We start from the raw sequence: 21,346 nt of genomic DNA, 5'->3' as shown, positions 1-21,346 counted from the left end.
TTAGGGCAGTGATGAGTAACCTGGTACAGATGGGGGCTGCACTGGCCGGCTCGGACCTTCACAGGCGCCGCACGCTACTCTTCATCTCAGTAACAAGTTAAAGTAATAGGTGTCTCTTTCATTGATCTATCTGTAATAACATATCGGTAGGTCTCTTAAACAAGCATTATAAGTTATAACAAACCATTATGATGATACCGTAGGATGGAGCAGGCTCATCTCTGTATTACACAAACCACACTACGGTGCGACCTTTGTTGATGTTTCCATACATTCTCCAGGACCGGGGCCATCAGGAGACGTTACGTGGGGTATTTATGTGTTTTGTTACATATCACTGAATACTCTGTAATGTACATCAATATTTTATATTAATGATACTTTAAAACACTACACAATATATACAATGGGCCCGATTCATTACGGATCACAACTGTGAATGCAATAGCGATTACGCACGCAGTCTCACTGCGATAGTATGCTAATCCACTGCGATCGCTATGCCGCCGCAGCGCAACATATGGACACCCACTTTACCTTACACACATCCGTAATGTTTAGCAAGACTGCAAAACCATCGGTAACACCGAGTACCATCGCAGCCTCACTCACATTTGCGCATGGTCAGACCTTACTCAGAAATTGCTAACCTCCACCGCACGCTATAAGTCCTCAGGCTGAGTACGGCATCGCTGTGGATAATTTATGCACGCGCCTGCAACGGCGTTCAAACATCCTGGCACGCCTGCGTTTCGCCAACCCCCCCCCCCTCGTCACCACCGTCAAACGCCACTTCCTGTCAATCACTCTGCGATGGGTTTGCGTGGTCACCGCAGTCCCAATCGCAGTGGCCGGTTCGCGCACGCACGCTATGAAGCATGTGCGGTACACAACAACGGGCCGATGGCGCGTGTAATCGCAGTTGCGATCGGTAGTGAATCAGGCCCCGTCTCGCTACATTTTTGTACAGCATGCTACGTTTTATAAAGAAAATCTAAAGTAATGTAAGTGTCTCTGTACGGGCTCATTAGCTTATTAGTCAGTGAGACTAGCTCAGGCCTGGCCAACCTGTGGCTCTCCAGCTGTTGTGAAACTACAAGTCCCAGCATGCCCTGCCACAGTTTCGTTATTTGGGATTGCTAAAACTGTGGCAGGGCATGCTGGGATGTGTAGTTTTACAACAGCTGGAGAGCCACAGGTTGGCCAGGCGTGGACTAGCTCATCTCTGTGAGGGGGGGGCCTTTATTTGTTCACCATGAGAGGGTTGTACAGAAAGCTTAATAAGCAGAGTTCTGTCCCACCCCTGCCAGCACTGAGGGATGGGTGTGGCCATAAGGAGCGTGATATCCCAGACCCGCTGTAACCGTGAACAGGCTATGAAGTCCCGGCAGATGATAAAAGAAGACCCCTGACAGTGTGCAGCTTGTATCATTGTGTCTGTTATTTATACCGTCCTGTACTTTGTGCCATCTCTTCCTGCAGGGATGGGTGCGTTCTGTCCGGGCTCAGAAGGAAGTTCTATTCCTCCATGTAAATGACGGCTCTTCCCTGGAAAGTCTCCAGATTGTGGCTGAGCCCAGTCTTAAAAACAGGTCGGTAACAATGATTCCAGAATCTGATTATATAATGCTGCGTACACACACACAAGGTAAACGGGTGATGCTCTGTGTGACGCACAGGACATTTACATACATTCAATTACGTGAACTGTTTCTTTACCACAATATGTATATATATATATATTTTTTTTTTTATGATACTTTTTTGCGTCCCGGACTTTTCGCCTACTTCGCCTGTTTTGTAGGCGGAAAAGTATTGCGCGTGTGCCCGCTTTACCCCGTATTCAATATGAAATTAGGCGAAAACGGGACCCGGCGAAACTGAAACAGGCAGAAAGTACTGTCAGATTTGGGGAAATCAGCCTGACACCCTCCAAAAGATGCTGTGACATGGGGGTTCCCTATTGTACCCCCCGATTTGGCTTGCTGAAGGTATTTGGTGTTTTTAAACGGGCTCAATAGCTGCTAAATAGCGTTTTTCTATACCTGATGCAGAATAGTATTCAGGAGTATTTTTTTCTGAAAATAACTTTTCCCTGCAAATTTGGGGTACTTGAAAATAGGGGCCAGCATATTTAAAAGTTGCTAAAGTGTAAAAATCGTGAAAAATCCACCTGCCGCAAACACCTGCAAACAAAAAAACACCTGGGGCATACTTGGGGACCCCCCTAGAGTCAAGTTCGCTAGTTTTTATCTTTTTTCGCAGTGATTTTTTGGGGTGTCCTTAAGTGTGTTTTAAAAATTTTTGACACAGTTTTCCTTTGGGGGACTGTCTGAACGTTGCACCCCAAAACCCCAATTCTGCACTTTTTTCCGCCAGCTATTCATAGGCGAAACTTTTTCGCCTGTTACATTGCATTGACTTTCTGCCTAGGCGAAAAGTCTTCCAAATCGAATACGGAGTAAAACCAAAACAGGCAAAAATGATGTCACCCGCGACAAAGTTTGGCCAAAAACAGCTTTTCGCTCCAAATTGAATACGGCCCTTAGTTGATATAAAATATACACCAGAAAAAAATGTCACTACAGTAACAGGTTCCTTCTGGAATTTTTAAAAACTCAGCGTGCTGCACAAAACGCAGAGGGTCCCGCGCATCACGCAGAGTCTTCAAATATTCCAGAAGTTTAATATATTTGGAAAGTACCAACGTCCGAAAGGGGGGCGCTATATGCCAGGGCCCAGTGTGTGCCACTTAATGCAGAGTAAAGGATTTAACTTAAGTATAGAAATCCCAATTTCTGTAATGTGGAATAGGAAATGAAGCCATCCACCGTACACTGACACTATACGTAAAGCAGTGCAGTGTATATACACACACACCGTACACTGACACTATACGTAAAGCAGTGCAGTGTATATACACACACACACACCGTACACTGACACTATACGTAAAGCAGTGCAGTGTATATACACACACACACACCGTACACTGACACTATACGTAAAGCAGTGCAGTGTATATACACACACCGTACACTGACACTATACATAAAGCAGTGCAGTGTATATACACACACACCGTACACTGACACTATACGTAAAGCAGTGCAGTATATACACACACACACCGTACACTGACTCTATACGTAAAGCAGTGCAGTGTATATACACACACACACACCGTACACTGACACTATACGTAAAGCAGTGCAGTGTATATACACACACACACACCGTACACTGACACTATACGTAAAGCAGTGCAGTGTATATACACACACCGTACACTGACACTATACATAAAGCAGTGCAGTGTATATACACACACACCGTACACTGACACTATACATAAAGCAGTGCAGTGTATATACACACACACCGTACACTGACACTATACGTAAAGCAGTGCAGTGTATATACACACACACACCGTACACTGACACTATACATAAAGCAGTGCAGTGTATATACACACACACACACACCGTACACTGACACTATACGTAAAGCAGTGCAGTGTATATATACACACACACCGTTAAAGCAGAAATACTAATGAGCCCCTGTCATTTTTCTGCAGCGCGATCAGCTTTGGGAGTTCGGTGGAAGTGCGCGGGACGCTGGTGAATAGCGCCGGCAAGAAGCAGAAGGTGGAGCTGAAAGCCGATGAAATTCGGGTGTTTGGAGAATGTGACTCAAAAGTAAATATTCAGGGTACAGCCCCAGTGATGTGTGAGGGGCTCATTCTGTAACCAGAGGTACTCTCAGTGCGGACATCTATCATGTCCCAGGCTCATGTTTCTCTCTGTAAAGAGTACATGGGAAAGGTGGGCACTAGGAACATTCATAGACCATAGCGAGCCCGTCTTGTTTCAGTGCTACTATTGTCACCACAGTCCTGTATGGCTCATAGGGGCAGATGTATTATAGCGGTACTTAACGTGCCGCTATAACGCTTCCCGCTTCGCCTCTTTACCGAGGCGAAGCAGGAAGCACTACCGGTGAGATGTGTGAACATCTCATCGGACGGAGAGGGGGAGCGTTAACTGCCCCCTCCGGCGCTACCCGCTAGTGACCACAGCGCATCAGCCTAGTGCTGACGCGCTGTGTGTCAGTCCCGGCCGGCTCCACTGAGCATGCGCGGGATCTCGCAAGTATCGCGAGATCCCCGCGCGCAGCCTGGAGCTGGCAGCCGCTGCAGCAGGGACAGCGCTGTCTGTGCTGTGGGCATAGGGCAGCGCCAGGCTGTAGCTGTCGATAGCGACAGCTACAGCGGGCAGAACGGTCATACCGATTCAGGGCTTCTTACATCTCCCCCATAGTGCGGTTTATCATCAATTACCCATGTTAGATCTCTTTTCATCTTTGAGCCTTTATGTTTAGCTAATTGCTCATTAGTTTAGTGATACATGTGAGAGGCCGGTCAGACCTAAATAGCGTAGTAACTGAGTCTCCTGATATCCCGATAGTTAGATCAAGCTGGACAATTTTCTTTACTATAACAATGACTTACGCTGGGTACACACTTGTCGATATATATTGTTTGTTCGAACGACGAATGATATATCGTGAGCTCATCGGCGCGTGTATACACCCGGCAGGTATGTGAACGACGTCATTCACAGGTTGGCCCTGCAGAACAGCCAATGCCGATATATCTTGTAGGTCTATCTGTATTTACAGGCGACCCATGGACTGCCCACACACCGCCCGCAGGAACCGCTGACACGAACCTCACAACTGGGCCGGCAAATTTAAATGCCCACCCAGCTGTTATGTCTGGCCAGATATATCCAGCAGTCACTTGGTAAGTGTATATAGCATACAAATCGGCCACTCGGACGGCGGATCGGTCTGCTGACCAATCTGTCAATTAACTGTGTACCCAGCATTAGATCAACTCCTAAATGCCACCCAGATCCTAAATAAGACCCCATGGGGCCATAGGCAAGATACTGGTTGCCCTCACTCCTCTATTTGTCCGAAAGGAATCGGTACAGTCGGGATCCTGGTGGTCAGAATCCCGACGCCGGGATCCCGACAGGGTTAACATACCGACACTAACCCTCCCCCTCTCCCTACCCTAACCCTCCCTCTTTGGTGTCTAACTCTAACCTCCCCCCTAGTGCCTAAACTAACCTCCACCTCCCCGCATACTAAACCTAACCCTCCCCCCTTAGTACCTAACCCTCTCCCCAATCTCGCTACTTACCTTCAGGCATCCTGTCAATCGGGATGCCGGCACCGGGATTCTGACCGGCATCGGTATTCTGGTAATGTAAGCGCCGGGATGCAGAACACATACCATCTGAAAGACCCCCACAAAAATGTAAATGGAATGAGGTGAGCATGGTAAAAAAAAAAAATTTTTTCTAATCTCTGTAAACTCAATTCAAAGCTATTTAGTATGGTGGAGTTATCCTTAGTGAATCAGAATACTTTAGCTCTAATTCCGGACACTTTGAAAAAGCCTCTTGTTCTTTGAGGCGAAACTAGACAGAGCAGCACCTCCGTTCTGTGGATACCGCGATGGAGACATTACCTACCTTCTTGGTGGCTCCGATATACTGCAGGACTCTGGGCCTGATTCAGACACGGACGTTAAGTTGCGCTCGCTCTAAGCGATGGTCGCGCGTATGCATATAAGTCGCAGTGTGCGTGCGCAAACTAGTACGAGCGATCGGATTTTGCTCGCTCACCCTGAAAAGACTGCTCAGTGGAATGAGTGACAGCGCCGTTTGTGGGTGGTAACAGGGGAAGGTGCTTGTGAACGGGGGAGTGGTGATGCGAACGCAGGCGTGTCTGACCGTCAGAACGGAGTTTAATGGGTGTGCATAATTAGCAAAGTAGCGTCATTGAACACGTCACTTGGTTGTTTATTACCCTGAACTGCTCGCAGTGCTTGCAGGAGGGTAAGGTCTACCTCAAGCGCTGCGAGGAGCTCCGATGGCTCTCGATGTTACCGATTAATCCATCAAATACCGGAGATGACGTGTGTTGCGAGTGGCAAGGGGGCGTCTTTATACACTAGCGAGCGCTTATTGCCGGGGCTCGCTAAGACATAGAGGGCATCCTTATGAGACGCACTGCGAACGCTTAATTTGAATATCCGGCCCCTTTTTGCCAGCGAGCGGCCTCAATTTGCGAGCGGGTCTGAATCTGTTTGTTTCTCCTGCTGAACGGCATCCACTGTCCGCTGTAAGTGCGATACCGCCTGCGTGCTATTTACATTCAAATCAGCGCTGACTAATAATACAGCTGGTGGCTGGGATTTGGAGGAGCACTCCAAGGGGAGAGAGGGCTCTAGCACAGGATTTGGAATGACCCCCACCCCCTCTCCCCACACACAAAGACTGGGTAACCATCTGCAACATTTCCAGCAAAGTGCATATATGTACAGTATATGTTCATATCGTTGTGCCAACAGCGGTGTATACAGACTTTCCAAGCAGGACTATATAACATCTAAAACTTCTGGACATGAAATAAACATTAATACTATTCTTACTAAGCACCATTGACATTGGGTCCGGGAATAATCACTATTGAAGTACTCATGAAGTCAGGAGATTGTTTGTAATCTGTGATTTTTATGCAAATTATGTGCAATTAGTATATGATGTGTAATTATCATTAAATAATATATAGTTTACATAGCTTTGAGTCCTGATTGACAATTTCTGCCATCTCACAATATAACTAGATAAGCGCAGGGAGATGTATATTTTATATTTGTTAGTTCCGGTAAATACTTTTTTTCCTAGATCTGAGTCTGTGTCAGGAATTCTGGGTCTCATTCTGACCCGCGCAGGACGCATGGGAACGCCTACCGTCTTGGTCCGACCCCACTGAAATCACTAGTGATGTCAGTGGGAGTGATTTTGGCTCTGATAGAGCCAAAATCACTCCAGGGCTTGCGGCAGCGAGACCCTACCGCAGGGTCTCGTCGCAAGCCCGACGGTCGCGATGGTCTTGACCATTGCGACCATCATCATGGACGCTCGCATAAGCTGTGGGTGGTAACCCACAGCTATGCGAGCGTCCAAAAGGCCGCTCCAAATTTAAATAGGACGGCCCTGATTCAGAGCGAGCGCTCTGGTCAGAGCATCCGGCTCTGAATCAGGGCCTCTGTCCTTGTGCGGAGTCAGGGTCTGGTGTATGTTATCTATAATACCATTAGGTGTCTTTCTCTTCTGCAGGACTTTCCCTTTAAGATAAAGGAGCGTCACCCCCCAGAATACCTCCGCCAGTTCCCCCACCTCCGCTGCAGGACAAACACGTTTGGGTCCTTACTCAGGATCCGTAGTGAAGCCACGGCCGCCATCCACGATTACTTCAGGGTATGACATTGTATTGCTCAGGCTGTGTAACCGGTGTGGATGGGCTGAGTCAGTGCTGGGAGCAAAGCAAGAAAGAGAAAGTAACTTTGGCAAAGCCATGTAGCACTGCAGGGGGGAGGGGCTGGTCCTAGCAGAACTCTAAACGGCTGTGTAAGAACGAAGCTGCCCAGCATTTGTGGGTTACATGCAAAAGCAGCCAGTATTTACCCGGCATGCAAAACAATAAATGTATTTGCCCCCCCCCCCCCATGCATCATTGTTTGTCAGTGCAAAATTACCCCCTTGATCCAAACTGAATCGGCCCCCGGGTGTTTGCAGGTCTTGGGGGGGGGGGGGGGGTTTTGATTTTGTTTGTATGGTTTTTTTTTCAGTTTTACATAATCCTCTTGCAAACATTGTGCACATTATACTTTTCAGCTGCACCACAATACATGGTTAATGGGGCATCTTGGGACATGAAGTTCAAGAGCAGCTAAGGTGCCACCAGTTGTCTGCCTCTTTGAGTAACTCCACCCTTTGCATCCCATAACCTGACTTGTAGGGGTCTCTCCTGTGGGGGTACCTTAGGAAATTGGGAAGCAGGCTGCAGCACTGACTATTTATGCCCATTGCTCCCAGGGATTTAACAGGAGTAAGAGGGGGACAGAATTACTTTTTCAAATCCTTGTAATAAATGTTTTTGTTAAATGCACTTCTCAAACATTACCACATGGTGGCGCACTTTGCTTACAAATTAACTCAGTTTGTTATTTCATTGGATATTTTTCATTTTCTTTCTTCATTAATGATTGTTTTATGTCCATACAGTACAGAGAACAGAAGTTGCTTTATACAGTGCCCAATATTATTAACACCCTCCCATATACACCGATCAGCCATAACATTAAACCCACTGACAGGTGAAGTAAATAACATTGGTTATCTTGTTATACTGGCACCTGATCAGGGCAGGGGATATATTAGGGCAGCAAGTGATCACTCTTGTTCTTGAAGATGATGTGTTGGAAGCAGCAAAATTGGGCAAGTGTAAGGATCTGAGTGACTCTGACAAGGGCCAAATTGTGATGGTGAGACACCTGGGTCAGAGCATCTACAAAACAGCAGGGTCTTATGGGGTGTTCCCGATATGCCGTTGTTACTACCTACCCAAAGTGGTCCAAGGAAGGACAACTGGCGACAGGGTCATAGGCGCCCTTGGCTCATTGATGCGCACGTGGAGTGAAGGCTAGCCCGTCTGGTCCTTTTCCACAGAAGAGCTTCTGTAGCACAAATGACTGATAACGTTGATGCTGGCTGTGACAGAGAGGTGTCAGGACACACAGAGCATGGCAGCTTACTGTATATGGGGCCGCGTAGCCACAGACTGGTGAGAGTGCCTACAGTGGGCACGTGAGTGACAGAACAGGACCATGGAAGACGGCGGCAACATGTGGATGGCCGAGTACCTGTGTGTCATTGACCCGGGAAAGAGATGGCACCAGGATGCACTATGGGAAGAAGGCAAGCCCACGGGGGCTGCGTGATGCTCTGGTCAATATTCTGCCGGGAAACCTTGGGTTCTGTCCTGCATTGTGGATGTTACTGTCACACGTACCACCTACCTAAACATTGTTGAAGGCTAAGTACACTCTCTCTCATGGAAACTGTATTCCTTGATGGCAGTGGTCTCTTCCATCAGGATAAAGCGCCCGGCCACACTGCAAACATTGCCCAGGAATGGATTGAGGAACGTTGCAAAGAGTTCAAGGTGTTGACTTGGCCTCAGATTCCCCAGATCTCAATCCGATCGAGTATCTATGGGATGAGCCATGGAGGCCCCAGCTCGCAACTTACAGGTATCTTGTTACCAGATACCACTGGACACTTTCAGAGGTCTTATGGACCCCATGTCTTGACTGGTCAGAGCTGTCATGGTGGCACGAGAGGGACCTGTACAATATTAGACGGGGTTTTAGTGTTCTATCAGATCGGTGTATAAAGATTAAGCATGGTTTATGCAATATATTGTATGCCAATGCACTACAGTTTTTGTTTTTTTTACGCTGTTAACACCAATATCCTGAGCTAGTTATTCTAACCCCATCAGAACTCAGTCACAAGATGGCACAGATTCTTTCCGTGCTCCTTAGCCAGGGCGCCACATTCACTGCAATAAATTCTGCTCCATCTGTCTAATATTTGGTGATCTGTTTACTGTGTGATGTGACTTCCAGCATAGAGGTGAGAGGCACAGGGTGAGCCAGGAATCCCTTTGATATTCCCTTGTGCCCCGTTGTCTCCTGCTATCAGAGGACAAGGACCAGTGACGATGTTTATGTGCACGGCTGTTTTGTTTCTTACAGGGGATAATGATCCCAATGTGTGCCAGAAAGACTAATATAATATCTCCCAAAACACCTGATAATAAATCAAAATGATGAGCACATTTCATCTCCATTGCGTAGTGAATCCTGCGTTATATCTGCATTAACCGCTGTGACTGACGTCATTCCGCCATCCCATCAGGCAAAGGGGGAGATGTACTAAGCTCTGATAAAGTGGAGAGTGATAAATGACCAGCCACTCAGCTCCTAACTGTCATGTTACAGGCTGTGTTTGAAAAATGACAGTTAGGAGCTGAGTGGCTGGTCATTTATCACTCTCCACTTTATCACTTTTCAGAGCTTAGTACATCCGGCCCTTAAGGCCTGCTGGAGATTATGTTGTGCACTGTAATTTGACTCCTGTTTTCTCTCCGCTGATAGAGTAATGGATTCGTTCACATCCACACCCCCATAATTACCTCTAACGACTGTGAGGGCGCAGGGGAGCTCTTCCAGGTGGAGGTAGGTGTGAGCCTAAACGCAGATTGCAATTTGACGATTATTTTCTATAGTAAATAGGAGAAAGCTTTCATTATCCTAACTTGCTGCTACATCTTCCTTTCTCCCGGCCCACCCCATTCTGTGTCACTCCTGTTTGTCTTCCCCTCCCTTAAAGAATGTAAGCTCTTTCGAGCAGGGCCCTCTATACCCTCTTGTGCTTCTCCCTACTGTAATTTAATTTATCTCTTACTAGCCACTAGGGCAACTAACACTTGGCTGCTTATGCGGACGTTAATGTCACTAAAATAGCAATGTTTATCCATGTCCTGTCCTGTATTGTATTGTATTGTAAGTCAATGGTTACTTTTTTGTCTATGTACTTTGTAAGGCGCTGCGGAACACTTGTGGCGCCATATAAATAAATGATAATAATAATTCTGTGTGTTTGTGATGGGTGTGTGTGTGTGTGTATGTATGTATGTGTATATATATATATATATATATATATATATAATACAGTACTGTGTAAAAGTTCTAGGCAGGTGTGAAAAAAATGCTGCAAAGTGAGAATGCTTTCAAAAATAGAAGTGTTAATAGTTTATAATTATCAATTAACAGAATGCAAAGTTAATGAACAGAAGAGAAATCTAAATTAAATCAATATTTGGTGTGACCACCCTTTGCCTTCTAGGTACACTTGCACACAGTCAGGGATTTTGTAGGATTATAGTGATCAGGTGTCTGACTAACCAATCGTACCAAACCGGTGATAATGATCATTTTCATATGTAGGGTGAAACACTGCCATTAACTGAAAGAGAAACAGCTGTGTAGGAGGCTTAAAACTGGGTGAGGAACAGCCAAACTCTGCTACAAAGCATCTAGTGAGATTACGTAAACTGCTCAGGTGTCCTAGTGAGCGAGCCCATCTTTTCTCATCTGTCAGAGATTCTGGGTGGGGTTGATCTTGGCCGTGCAGTGGGCGTGGTTATGTAGCCAGAGTTACACCGTATTCTGAGCCGTGTGTATGGCGAGGGGATCCCTATTTCAGACCGGCCTGGGGTAGGTGTATGTCGGCTGCGATAACGCACGGAAACACTGGGTGTGTCTTAGAGTACAGCCCAATGCTCGCTTTTGGTTCCATTTGCTGCTTCTCCACAGTCCGCATGCTGCCACATTTACACCTGCATCCGGCTCCGAATCAGGCCGATAAAGTGTAGAAGATAGATCCTCCCCCTGTCACCACCGGGTGTGAGATCACCTCCTGTGGTAAGCACAGGCTTCATGTACACCCCCCCCCCCCCCCCTAATATGCACTTGTTAGAGGCTTCACTGCTCCAGGCATTAGTACAATCATTATCCCGGCCCGAATGCTGATTGCAGCCACTGCCGTCTCCTTCCCCACGTCAGTGACACAAGTAAGACGTGGGACGGGCAGATCGCTGCTCGGTATGGGGGTGTATGAGGGGGCAGTTATGTCTGATACACCCATTTATAGTCTGTACAAAGCTAAAGGGGATCTGTCGCTGAAGTATCCATTAAACTGCATATTATCTGGCTGCTATGAATATAACTGGTGCTTTCTGGCAGTATTTCATAATTATTATTATTATCCTTTATTTATATGGCGCCGCAAAGGTTCCGCAGCGCCTAACAAAGTACATAAACAAATGAGCAAACCAGAAGACACAAACATTAATATAAAGCGATAATAAAATTGTGCTGAAATCTGGAAAGATGATTTCAAAAGAAATAAGTTTATTAAAATCCACTAAAATACACAAAGTGAAATGTCTCCGTGCCTCACTTAATGTAAAGCTGGTGCCTCGTGCTGTGCTGTGGTATCCGGGACTCCAAAGGACTTTCTACATTCGGGCAAACCTAGGTGGTGTGTCGCTGAGTGGCCTAATTGGACCTTTTGGACTATCGATATTCAAACACACCGCCATCTCCCTATGGTATGATCCAGGAACACCATTTGTTTACATTGTATAAACAGCCATAGGGGGTCATTCAGACCCGCTCGTGAGCGGCAGTACGCTCGCAAGCTGGTCGATGTCCCCCACTACGCATGCGCACGACGGAGGGAGCTCCGGCGTGCGCATGCGCGAGACCCGGAGAGCGACGGGCTCTCCATCGCTCCGGGTCTCGCACCAAAGGGGGCGTGCTGTCGATGTTGATTGACAGCACGCCCCCTTTGGTGGGCGTGCCTGCCAGACGGAGGCGTTCCCATGGGAACGCCTACCGTCTCAAGCCGGCCCCACTGACATCACTAGTGATGTCAGTGGGAGTGATTTTGGCTCTGATAGAGCCAAAATCACTCCAGGGCTTGCGGCAGCGAGACCCTACCGCAGGGTCTCCGTCGCAAGCCCGATGGTCAAGACCATCGCGACCATCATCATGGGCGCTCACACATGCTGTGGGTGGTCACCCACAGCTATACGTGCGGCCAGGAGGCCGCTCCATTTTCATGGAGGAGGGCCCTGATTCAGAGCGAGCGCTCTGGTCAGAGCGTTCAGCTCTGAATCAGGCCCATAATACAATGATTTGCACTTTTGCACTTTTTTTTTTTAATATTTCTTATATTTTTTTTATCCATGATATTTACATTAAGTGAGGCACGGAGACATTTCACTTTGTGTATTTTAGTGGATTTTAATAAACTCATTTATTTTGAAATCACCTTTCCAGATTTCAGCATAATTTTATTATCACTTTATATCATGTTTGTGTCATTGTTAGAAGGATTGACGTTTACTTTCATGTGATTTTAACGGCTGCAGGATCTCTGGTTTACTGCGCAAGTGCTAAACCATTTCCATTTTTTGACCAAAGAAGAAGACAGCAATTTACAGTACAAAACAATGCAGGACCAGGACATAATGTATAAACATTGCAGCAATAGCGTCATACAGACAGGGGTGATACAGATGGGGTAGACAGGGAGGAGGGAGTGTGTCGCCACAGGTTAGGATGAGAGCTTACATTCTAAAGGGGAGGGGCAGATAGACAGGGGTGACACAGATGGGGTAGACAGTGAGCTTAGGAGCTTGGAGCAGTGGGTTAGGATGAGAGCTGGAAGGCCTTGATGAAGTAGTGGGTTAGGATGAGAGCTGGAAAGCATTGATGAAGTAGTGGGGTCTTGAGAGCCCGTTTGAAGATTTGTAGAGAGGTGGATAGTCTGATGGGGAGAGGGAGAGAGTTCCAGAGGTAGGGAGCAGCACGGGCAAAATCTTGGAGGCGGGAATGGGAAGACGTAATCAATTGGCAAAAGAGGCAGTGTGCATTTGTTGAGCGGAGTGGGCGGTCAGGAGTTTGTTGAGCGAAGTGGGCGGTCAGGAGTTTGTTGAGCGAAGTGGGCGGTCAGGAGTTTGTTGAGCGGAGTGGGCGGTCAGGAGTTTGTTGAGCGGAGTGGGCGGTCAGGAGTTTGTTGAGTGGAGTGAGCGGTCAGGAGTTTGTTGAGCGGAGTGGGCGGTCAGGAGTTTGTTGAGCGGAGTGGGCGGTCAGGAGTGTGAAGTGAGATGAGATTAGAGATGTAAATGGGAGAGGATTGGGTGAGGGCTTTGTAGGTGAGTGTAATGCTGGGTACACACTGACCGATACATTGGCCGATGAATTGATCGACCAATATATCTGCTGCACGTTGGCCAGTGTGTACCCGCGATATGTCGGTGAACGTCGTTGTTCGTTGACATATCGCATTGGCTGTGCTGCACAGCCGATGGACAGATATGTCTGCAGACATATCTGTCCATCGGCAGGTGTGTACGGGGACCCGAGGTCACAAGCAGATGATGGCCGTTCAGTGTGTATGAACGACCATCATCTACAGATATATCTGTCAGGTGTGTATCCTCCTTAAGAACCTTGAATTGGGCTCTGAAAGGGAAGGGGACCCAGTGTTGGGCTTTTAGGAGAGGGGAGGCAGATGTAGTAGGTTTGGAGAGGAAGATGAGCCGAGCAGCAGCATTGAGAGGTGGGAGTCGGGGAGGCCAGATAGGAGGAGGGTACAATAGTCCAATCTGGAGATGACCAGTGAGTGTATGAGGGTCTTAGTCGCCTGCAGGGGGAGAGCGGGTCTAATCCTGGAAATATTTTTGAGATGGAAGCGGAAGGACTGTGAGAGATACTCAATGTGTGGTATGATGGAGAGGGAAGAGTCCAGGATAACTCCAAGACAGTGCACTTCGGGGCTAGAGGAGATAGTTGTGCCGTTAATAGATCAAGAAATAGTGGGAAGTGTGTTTATGTGGGAGGGTGGGAAGACGATCAGCTCAGTCTTAGTCATGTTTAGTTTAAGAAATCGCTGGGGAATCCAGGTAGAGACAGCAGAGAGACAGTTGGAGATACGAGTGAGGAGAGAGGGGAGAGGTCAGGGGAGGAGAGGTAGATCTAAATATCATCAGTATAGAGATGATAATGGAGGCCAAAAGAGCTGATGTTCACCTAAAGAGGACGTATAGAGGGGAAATAGGAGAGGTCCAAGGAGTTTGGAAACAAAAGGGAGGAGACAGGTCGGTAGTTGGAGAGAGAGTGTTCGGATTGAGGGTAGGTTTATTTAAGAATGGGGGAGACAAGGGCAACATTTGAATGCAGAAGGGACAGTGCCAGCTGAGAGGGAGAGACTGAGGAGGTGGGCAAAATGGCATTTGGATTATGAGATAATGGATTTAGGGTGACAGTTTTTTACATGATGTTGTTACCCATTCTGTATTATATGGAGTGATATCTGTGGGGTAGATTGGAGGGCTGAGAAAGGGTGCTGATGTACCCCAACATTTAACAACAAATCTATTTCTCTGTAGCATATATTTGGTGTCCTAATCTCTCTCTTCATTTTTAGACTGTGACCACCCAATATAACAGACACAACCACAATGCCTAGTGAGGGGCTTAGGAGGGGTACACTTTACTACATAAATAATTTACACCACTAGTAGGCAGTATAACGCCTGTTATGAGCACTTATTCACAGCAATGGGGAGACCGCGTGATTTATTGCCTCTTGCTGTCTTGCAGGCTACAAACAGAGACCCTGCGTCGGGTGACGACGGTGGATTTTTTGGGGTACCTGCATTCCTCACCGTGTCTGGTCAGCTGCACCTGGAAGTTATGTCAGGGTAACACTGCCTTTTCTATTCAGTCTAGGGCAGGGTGTGTAGTAACCACTCAGCCATGCCACATCATTCTGTGCGCAGTTTTTTAATGTTATTACTATATTTACCCCTTACAACGCTGGCAATAGAATTTTTTTTTCTGTGAGAAATTACACAATATATTGCAAGCAGATACGTTGTATGATATTACATCTCATTGTCCAGATACTATAATCTATTGTTGTAACACCTGCTGAGACGTCCTGAGCTGTCCGGTGCCACAGGAATGCACCCGTCTCAGGGGCGTATTTATAATGGGTGCAGGGTGTGCGGTGCTTAAGAGCCCCTGGGTCCAGGGTGGGGCCCGTTACCGCACACCCTGCACCCATAGTATACTTACCTCTACGGAGTCCCACGTCGGTGCCGTGTATCTGCGCTGTGAAAACGGCTGGAAAATGGCCGCCGCGACCATTTTCCCATCGAATGTGCATGCACAGTTCAGGGCAAATGGTGGGACCCACTCATTGGCTGAGAGGTGGAAGGCTCGCCTCTCTCAGCCAATGAGCGCTCAGCACCAGGATCTCTATAGTGAAATCCCGCAGCTGAGCCGTCATTCGGGAAGTACTGTCCTTAGAGGACGGTACTGCGTTCGCTGGTCCTGGTCTTTTTGGTTTTTAATTTTGCCAAGATCGTGGATACCTACATGGAAAGAAGAGGACGTGATCCACGGATAGGAAGAGGTGAGTATGGAATTTCTTTTACAGGTATCCGTGGATTTCTACTTGGACAAGTGGACGTGAATGGCTTTAGGGATACTAGGTGAGTTTGTGTGATAGTGAGTGTGCATGTATGTTTAAAAAAAAATGTACTATCACGGTGTGTGTGTGTAATGTGTTTATTTTAATATTTCTTTTGCAGGTGAACTACAGGTACCAATGGGCCGGAAATGCCCCGCATGCTGGTACTTGTGGTTCTCCAAGTACCAGCATGCGGGGGAGGCTTGCTGGGAACCTGTAGTCCACCTACAAAAGACAATATTTTTACTTTTTTCTTTACATTACACCCAGTGCTTCAGGGGTGCTGGGGAAAGCAGGGCTATCAGCCCAGGCCTGGGGTGCTCTGGAGAGGGGGACCCCTTTATTGGGGGGGGTTCCCATCTCCCCAGGGATCTCCGGCCTGGGCTGACTAGTGGCCAAGGGTAATGTTTTGGCCCCCGGTGAAAGGGTTACCCTGGTTGTGGCATTACTCCCCAGCTAGAAGGAGCTCAGTGCTGGTTATGGGTAATACAGAGGACCCATACTCTTTTTGTCCTCTGTATTTCCCAAACCGGACCAGCTCAGCTGAGGCCAGTGCTGGTTGTGCTAAATACAGGGGACTCCTTCGTCGTTTGTCCCCTGTACTTTCACAACCAGGACCGGCTGTGAAAAGCCCGGGGATGGTTGTGCTTTGGGGGGGGGTTGGGGAGGTACACCATTTTTTAGTTTTATTTTTCATTGTTTATTTATTTTTTTAACACCGATGCACAGACAGATCTCACTGATCCTTCCATGCATCTATGTCTTATGTTTTTTTCTAACAAAGATGCTGGCATTATGGATCTCACTGATCCGTGCATGCATCTGTCTGTTATAGCGCACGATCTAAAGATATGCAAATCGTTAGATCGTGCACGATAGATCTTATGTCACATTGTACTGGTTTTACTCCATATTGTGTCCTGGAGTCGGGGAGAGTTCAAGGGCATCATTTGCAGGGTCATCTAGTGTGTAGTCGCCTTAAGTCTGCCAAACATGGAAACTGTGTACCCCCACAATAACAATTTCCTGATATAATTTTAAAATGATTTTGCCACTGTTCCCCTAGCATTTCACTACAGCTCGAAAAGTAAGTTTTAATAGCATTATATTCCCAAATAATTACACATCTGTAGGTCACTGTTTTAGTAACATCTGACACAGGTCAATTAGCTGGAATGTCAGGCAATTAAGTTGCTGTGACATCAGTGGCTCCGCCCTCCCGTACATAAATCCACTGATTAATACAGGACATTCCTGCAGAGCAAGTATACAAGTCTGACACTCTCACCCTGCTGGCTCAGATATATATATAAACATTTCTCTGCTAATATGGGAGTGGGGCGAGAGAGGAGTCATGGCGGACATATCAATTAAGCATAAACACTTCAGTCATTTTAGTCTATAATAAACAGTTTGGCGGTATGATCCCTTTAATTCAGGAAACATGTGAATCACACAGGTTCTGGAACAGATTGACTCCAATTCTCCATTGCACCTGGTTTTAATCTGTCCCAGAGCCTGTGTAATTTATCTGTGGGCCTGATTCAGAGCCGGACGCTCTGAAAGAGCGTTCACTCTGAATTAGGGCTTTTTGGGGGGTTTTTTAGGAGCAGCCTCCTGGCCACTCGCACAGCTATTGCGAGCGGTCAAGACGATGGTCGCGATGGTCAAGACCATCGCGACTATCAGGCTTGCGACGAGACCCTTGTGGTAGGGTCTCATGGCCGCAAGCCCCAGAGAGCTTCCCACTAAACCTAACACACACACACACACCCCTCGCAGCCTAACCCTCCCCCTTGTGTCTAACCCCTAAACCTCCCCCTAACCCGCCACGCCTACAAAATGTCAACATCGACAGCCGCCCCTTTTGTAGCGAGCCACGGAGCGAGTGCTCCGGGGTTCGCGCACTGGGCCACCATCGACCTGCTTGCGAACGGGTCTGAATCAGGCCCTGTGTCCCAAACTAAAGGGATGATCTGGCAAAGCCTAATAATAAATAGCCATTGAGATTCATTGCATAGTTCTGTGGTGTATGCTGGTGCTATCTATATAAATAAACCTTAATAAATAACAATATGATATAGAGGCTTTGTTAGCATGTTCGTATTAATCTACACGTTGTGGGTTATGTAATAGGTTCTGAGATGAAGGAACCGGCATGATTTTTGCCCTCAATTTAAAGCGGGTAATCAGTTATACAGCAAAACCGGCCCTATAATTAATCTTCCACTTTAAATTCAGCAATAAACATCGTCGATATTACGCCGCTGCCTTTATCTCAGAGCCTATTACATAACCGCCATCATTTCTTCTATAATATCTGCCATGGGGAACAAATCTGCTGACTAATATTTGGGATAAAATTGTCCTAGACCTATTGTGGCGGGATGTCCGTGTTACATGCAGGATATTACACACGGGGAGCTTGTAATAAGCTAATTTGTTTATAACCAAATAAAAGATGATTTTTTATCCCCGTCTAAGATATGGAATACGTTAGTTTTTTTCTACTAATTGAAATCTTGTAGCATCATCCGTAACACTGATCCAATGTCCATCTGTGTGTGTTACATATGACATTTAGAGCATCTCCTTTGCGCTCTCCAGAGGTCTGACCAGAGTCTTCACGTTGGGCCCCGCGTTCCGAGCTGAGAATTCACAGGGTCGGCGACATCTGGCTGAGTTTTACATGGTGGAGGCGGAAATATCTTTTACGGACAGCCTGGAGGACATCATGAAGGTGCCACATATATATAAAACTCATTGCTGAACATAGTATTCACAGTGCGGAGTCTTCATATCTAGCGCTAGGGACGTATTCACTAGAACAAATGAGGACTATGGGATGCTGGTGTTCTATGCACGGTGATGTGGTGACGTCAGACCAGCATGTGTGAAGGGGGTGTTATAGCGCCTCTAAAGATGGCAAATTCTGCTGCGTGGGTACCGCCTCACTGTGGTGAATGAGATCTGAGGGGTCCTGGTGTCATATGAGCGCACTTTTACCTCATGAAATGCTGCATGCAGCACTGATACTCTGCGGTTACAGTCTGCATGCAGCATTTACCGAGGTAAAGTGCGCTCGTGTTTCCAAATACTCGGTTCTCATTCATGACAGTTCGTTAGTACCTGCGCTGCCAAATGCTTAAGAAATGCTACATAACAGAAATGGTTCAGCACAACCTATGTAATGGTAAGGGAGCTTATAAGTTACTGTGAAATAAAGGGGGGGCACACTTTACAGGTGTGTACAGTCACCTTCAAAACTTGTGTCCTTTGGGGACTTTCAATAGATAAACGATCATAATAGAATCCCAAAACAATCTCCTTGTATTTCCGTGGGGGAATCACCCTTGATTGAGAATTAGACTGTTATTTTCCACCTTTTCTAATATATATGGTGCTTCTGGATTTTCCTTTCTCCCTCGTTGTAGTGGGCTTTCACCCCAAATACATGTGAAGAGACAGAAACAGAAAATCTTCCATAGCGAAGCACCGTTTTTATTTAAAATTTTTTATAAAACATATAAAAAAACCACCTGAGGGCAAGGCAGCATACCAGATAAAAAGGTGTATCTATCACACCAAATACAGCTTTATCCAGGTACCTCCCTGGAACGGAAGTCCACCAACGATTTCCAGGTCTGGAATAGCACCACCACCAACGCGTTACGGCTCACGTGGAGCCTTTTTCAAGATGTAACTGTCAGGGTGGTTTGAGATTCTATTTATCCCCCCTACTGGCCCTCTAGCCGTTTAATGGAGTGACCTTCACAAATAAACATAAAAACATCCAAATGTACTTCTAGATGTACAAAAAAATACATACTACTGTTCTTCATCGAAGCCTCATTATCTATTAGCGTCACAATCAAATAATGAAATGTCCCGTTATATTAGGAACCGCACTAAGGGCCTGATTCAGCAGGGAACGCTAGTGCACTGCTGAACGCAGATCCATTCTGCACATGATCGCAATTGCAAAGCTGTCTGAGTGCATACATCATATATCTATAGCCTGTGTGCATACATCATATATCTATAGCCTGTGTGCATAGTCATACATCATATATCTATAGCCTGTGTGCATACATCATATATCTATAGCCTGTGTGCATACATCATATATCTATAGCCTGTGTGCATACATCATATCTATAGCCTGCGTGCATACATCATATATCTATAGCCTGCGTGCATACATCACATATCTATAGCCTGCGTGCATACATCATATCTATAGCCTGCGTGCATACATCATATATCTATAGCCTGCGTGCATACATCATATATCTATAGCCTGCGTGCATACATCATATATCTATAGCCTGCGTGCATACATCATATATCTATAGTCTGCGTGCATACATCATATATCTATAGTCTGCGTGCATACATCATATATCTATAGTCTGCGTGCATACATCACATATCTATAGCCTGCGTGCATACATCACATATCTGTAGCCTGCGTGCATACATCATATATCTATAGCCTGCGTGCATACATCATATATCTGTAGCCTGCGTGCATACATCATATATCTATAGCCTGCGTGCATACATCATATATCTATAGCCTGCGTGCATACATCATATATCTATAGCCTGAGTGCAGCTTTGCAATTATGATCCTTACAGAATCAGGCCCACAATGCGTTCCATGCTGGTTATAGTAAGTCCCGTCATTTCCGATATACTCAAACAAGAAGCGTGTCATCAGGATTCCGTCTTCTCTATTGCCGCCTTAATCCTCTATCTGTCTCCACCCGGAAGGTCTCTACGTTCCACCTCTTTAAACGCAAGGCACTTCCTGTTAGAGATGCCGGGTCATTATGAGTGGAAGTGTGCTATATATGCTTCCTGTTTTGCGTTCCATACCTTGGAACGCATTTCGGAGTAGCGCTATTTGGTTCTCTCTGGTCTCTATAGAGATTCCAAGCCGAGGAGAAAATAAATGGGTTAGGGGAAATAGAGGCAGTGCTTACCGATATATTCTTGTAATAGGCAGGAATCCATATCGGTCTAAACATAAGTTCTCTCCTAACATACATTATATGAATCCAATAAAAATATATCTGGTAGAAAACCTCCTGTATAATAAAATTACTGATAAAAATACTGTAATACCTTATTATGAAAAAAGGGGAAGACTAGGAAAATTAGGATATAGGGTATACAAAAGTAGAAGAAATCTTCACATATCTAATTTACAGAAACCATTTAAATTCAAAATCTAAATTTAGACCTTGTGGCATCGAGATCTTCATTTCAAAAATTGTTTTAATTTCAGTTTGCGCTTCAGA

At 46.2% G+C, this 21,346-nt stretch overlaps 1 protein-coding gene across 2 annotated transcripts in view; it reads left to right on the top strand.

Moving 5' to 3' along the window:
* The window catches only part of NARS2 (asparaginyl-tRNA synthetase 2, mitochondrial), a 47,970-nt gene that overhangs the window by 7,053 nt on the left and 19,571 nt on the right, over window positions 1-21,346 (top strand). For both annotated transcript variants that reach the window (XM_088479813.1, XM_088479812.1), the window contains 6 exons: window positions 1,483-1,592; window positions 3,584-3,704; window positions 7,203-7,343; window positions 10,088-10,168; window positions 15,167-15,267; window positions 18,648-18,780. In XM_088479813.1, coding sequence (XP_088335939.1) covers window positions 1,483-1,592; window positions 3,584-3,704; window positions 7,203-7,343; window positions 10,088-10,168; window positions 15,167-15,267; window positions 18,648-18,780 — 687 coding nt within the window. The remainder of the gene's footprint in view (window positions 1-1,482; window positions 1,593-3,583; window positions 3,705-7,202; window positions 7,344-10,087; window positions 10,169-15,166; window positions 15,268-18,647; window positions 18,781-21,346) is intronic.

Source organism: Taudactylus pleione, unplaced genomic scaffold (assembly GCF_031769625.1).
Source record: "Taudactylus pleione unplaced genomic scaffold, aTauple2 ptg000245l, whole genome shotgun sequence".
NCBI classification, from domain to species: Eukaryota; Metazoa; Chordata; class Amphibia; order Anura; family Myobatrachidae; genus Taudactylus; species Taudactylus pleione.
The sequence above is the reverse complement of the archived record's forward strand: the minus strand, read 5'-3'. Positions and strand labels throughout refer to the sequence as shown.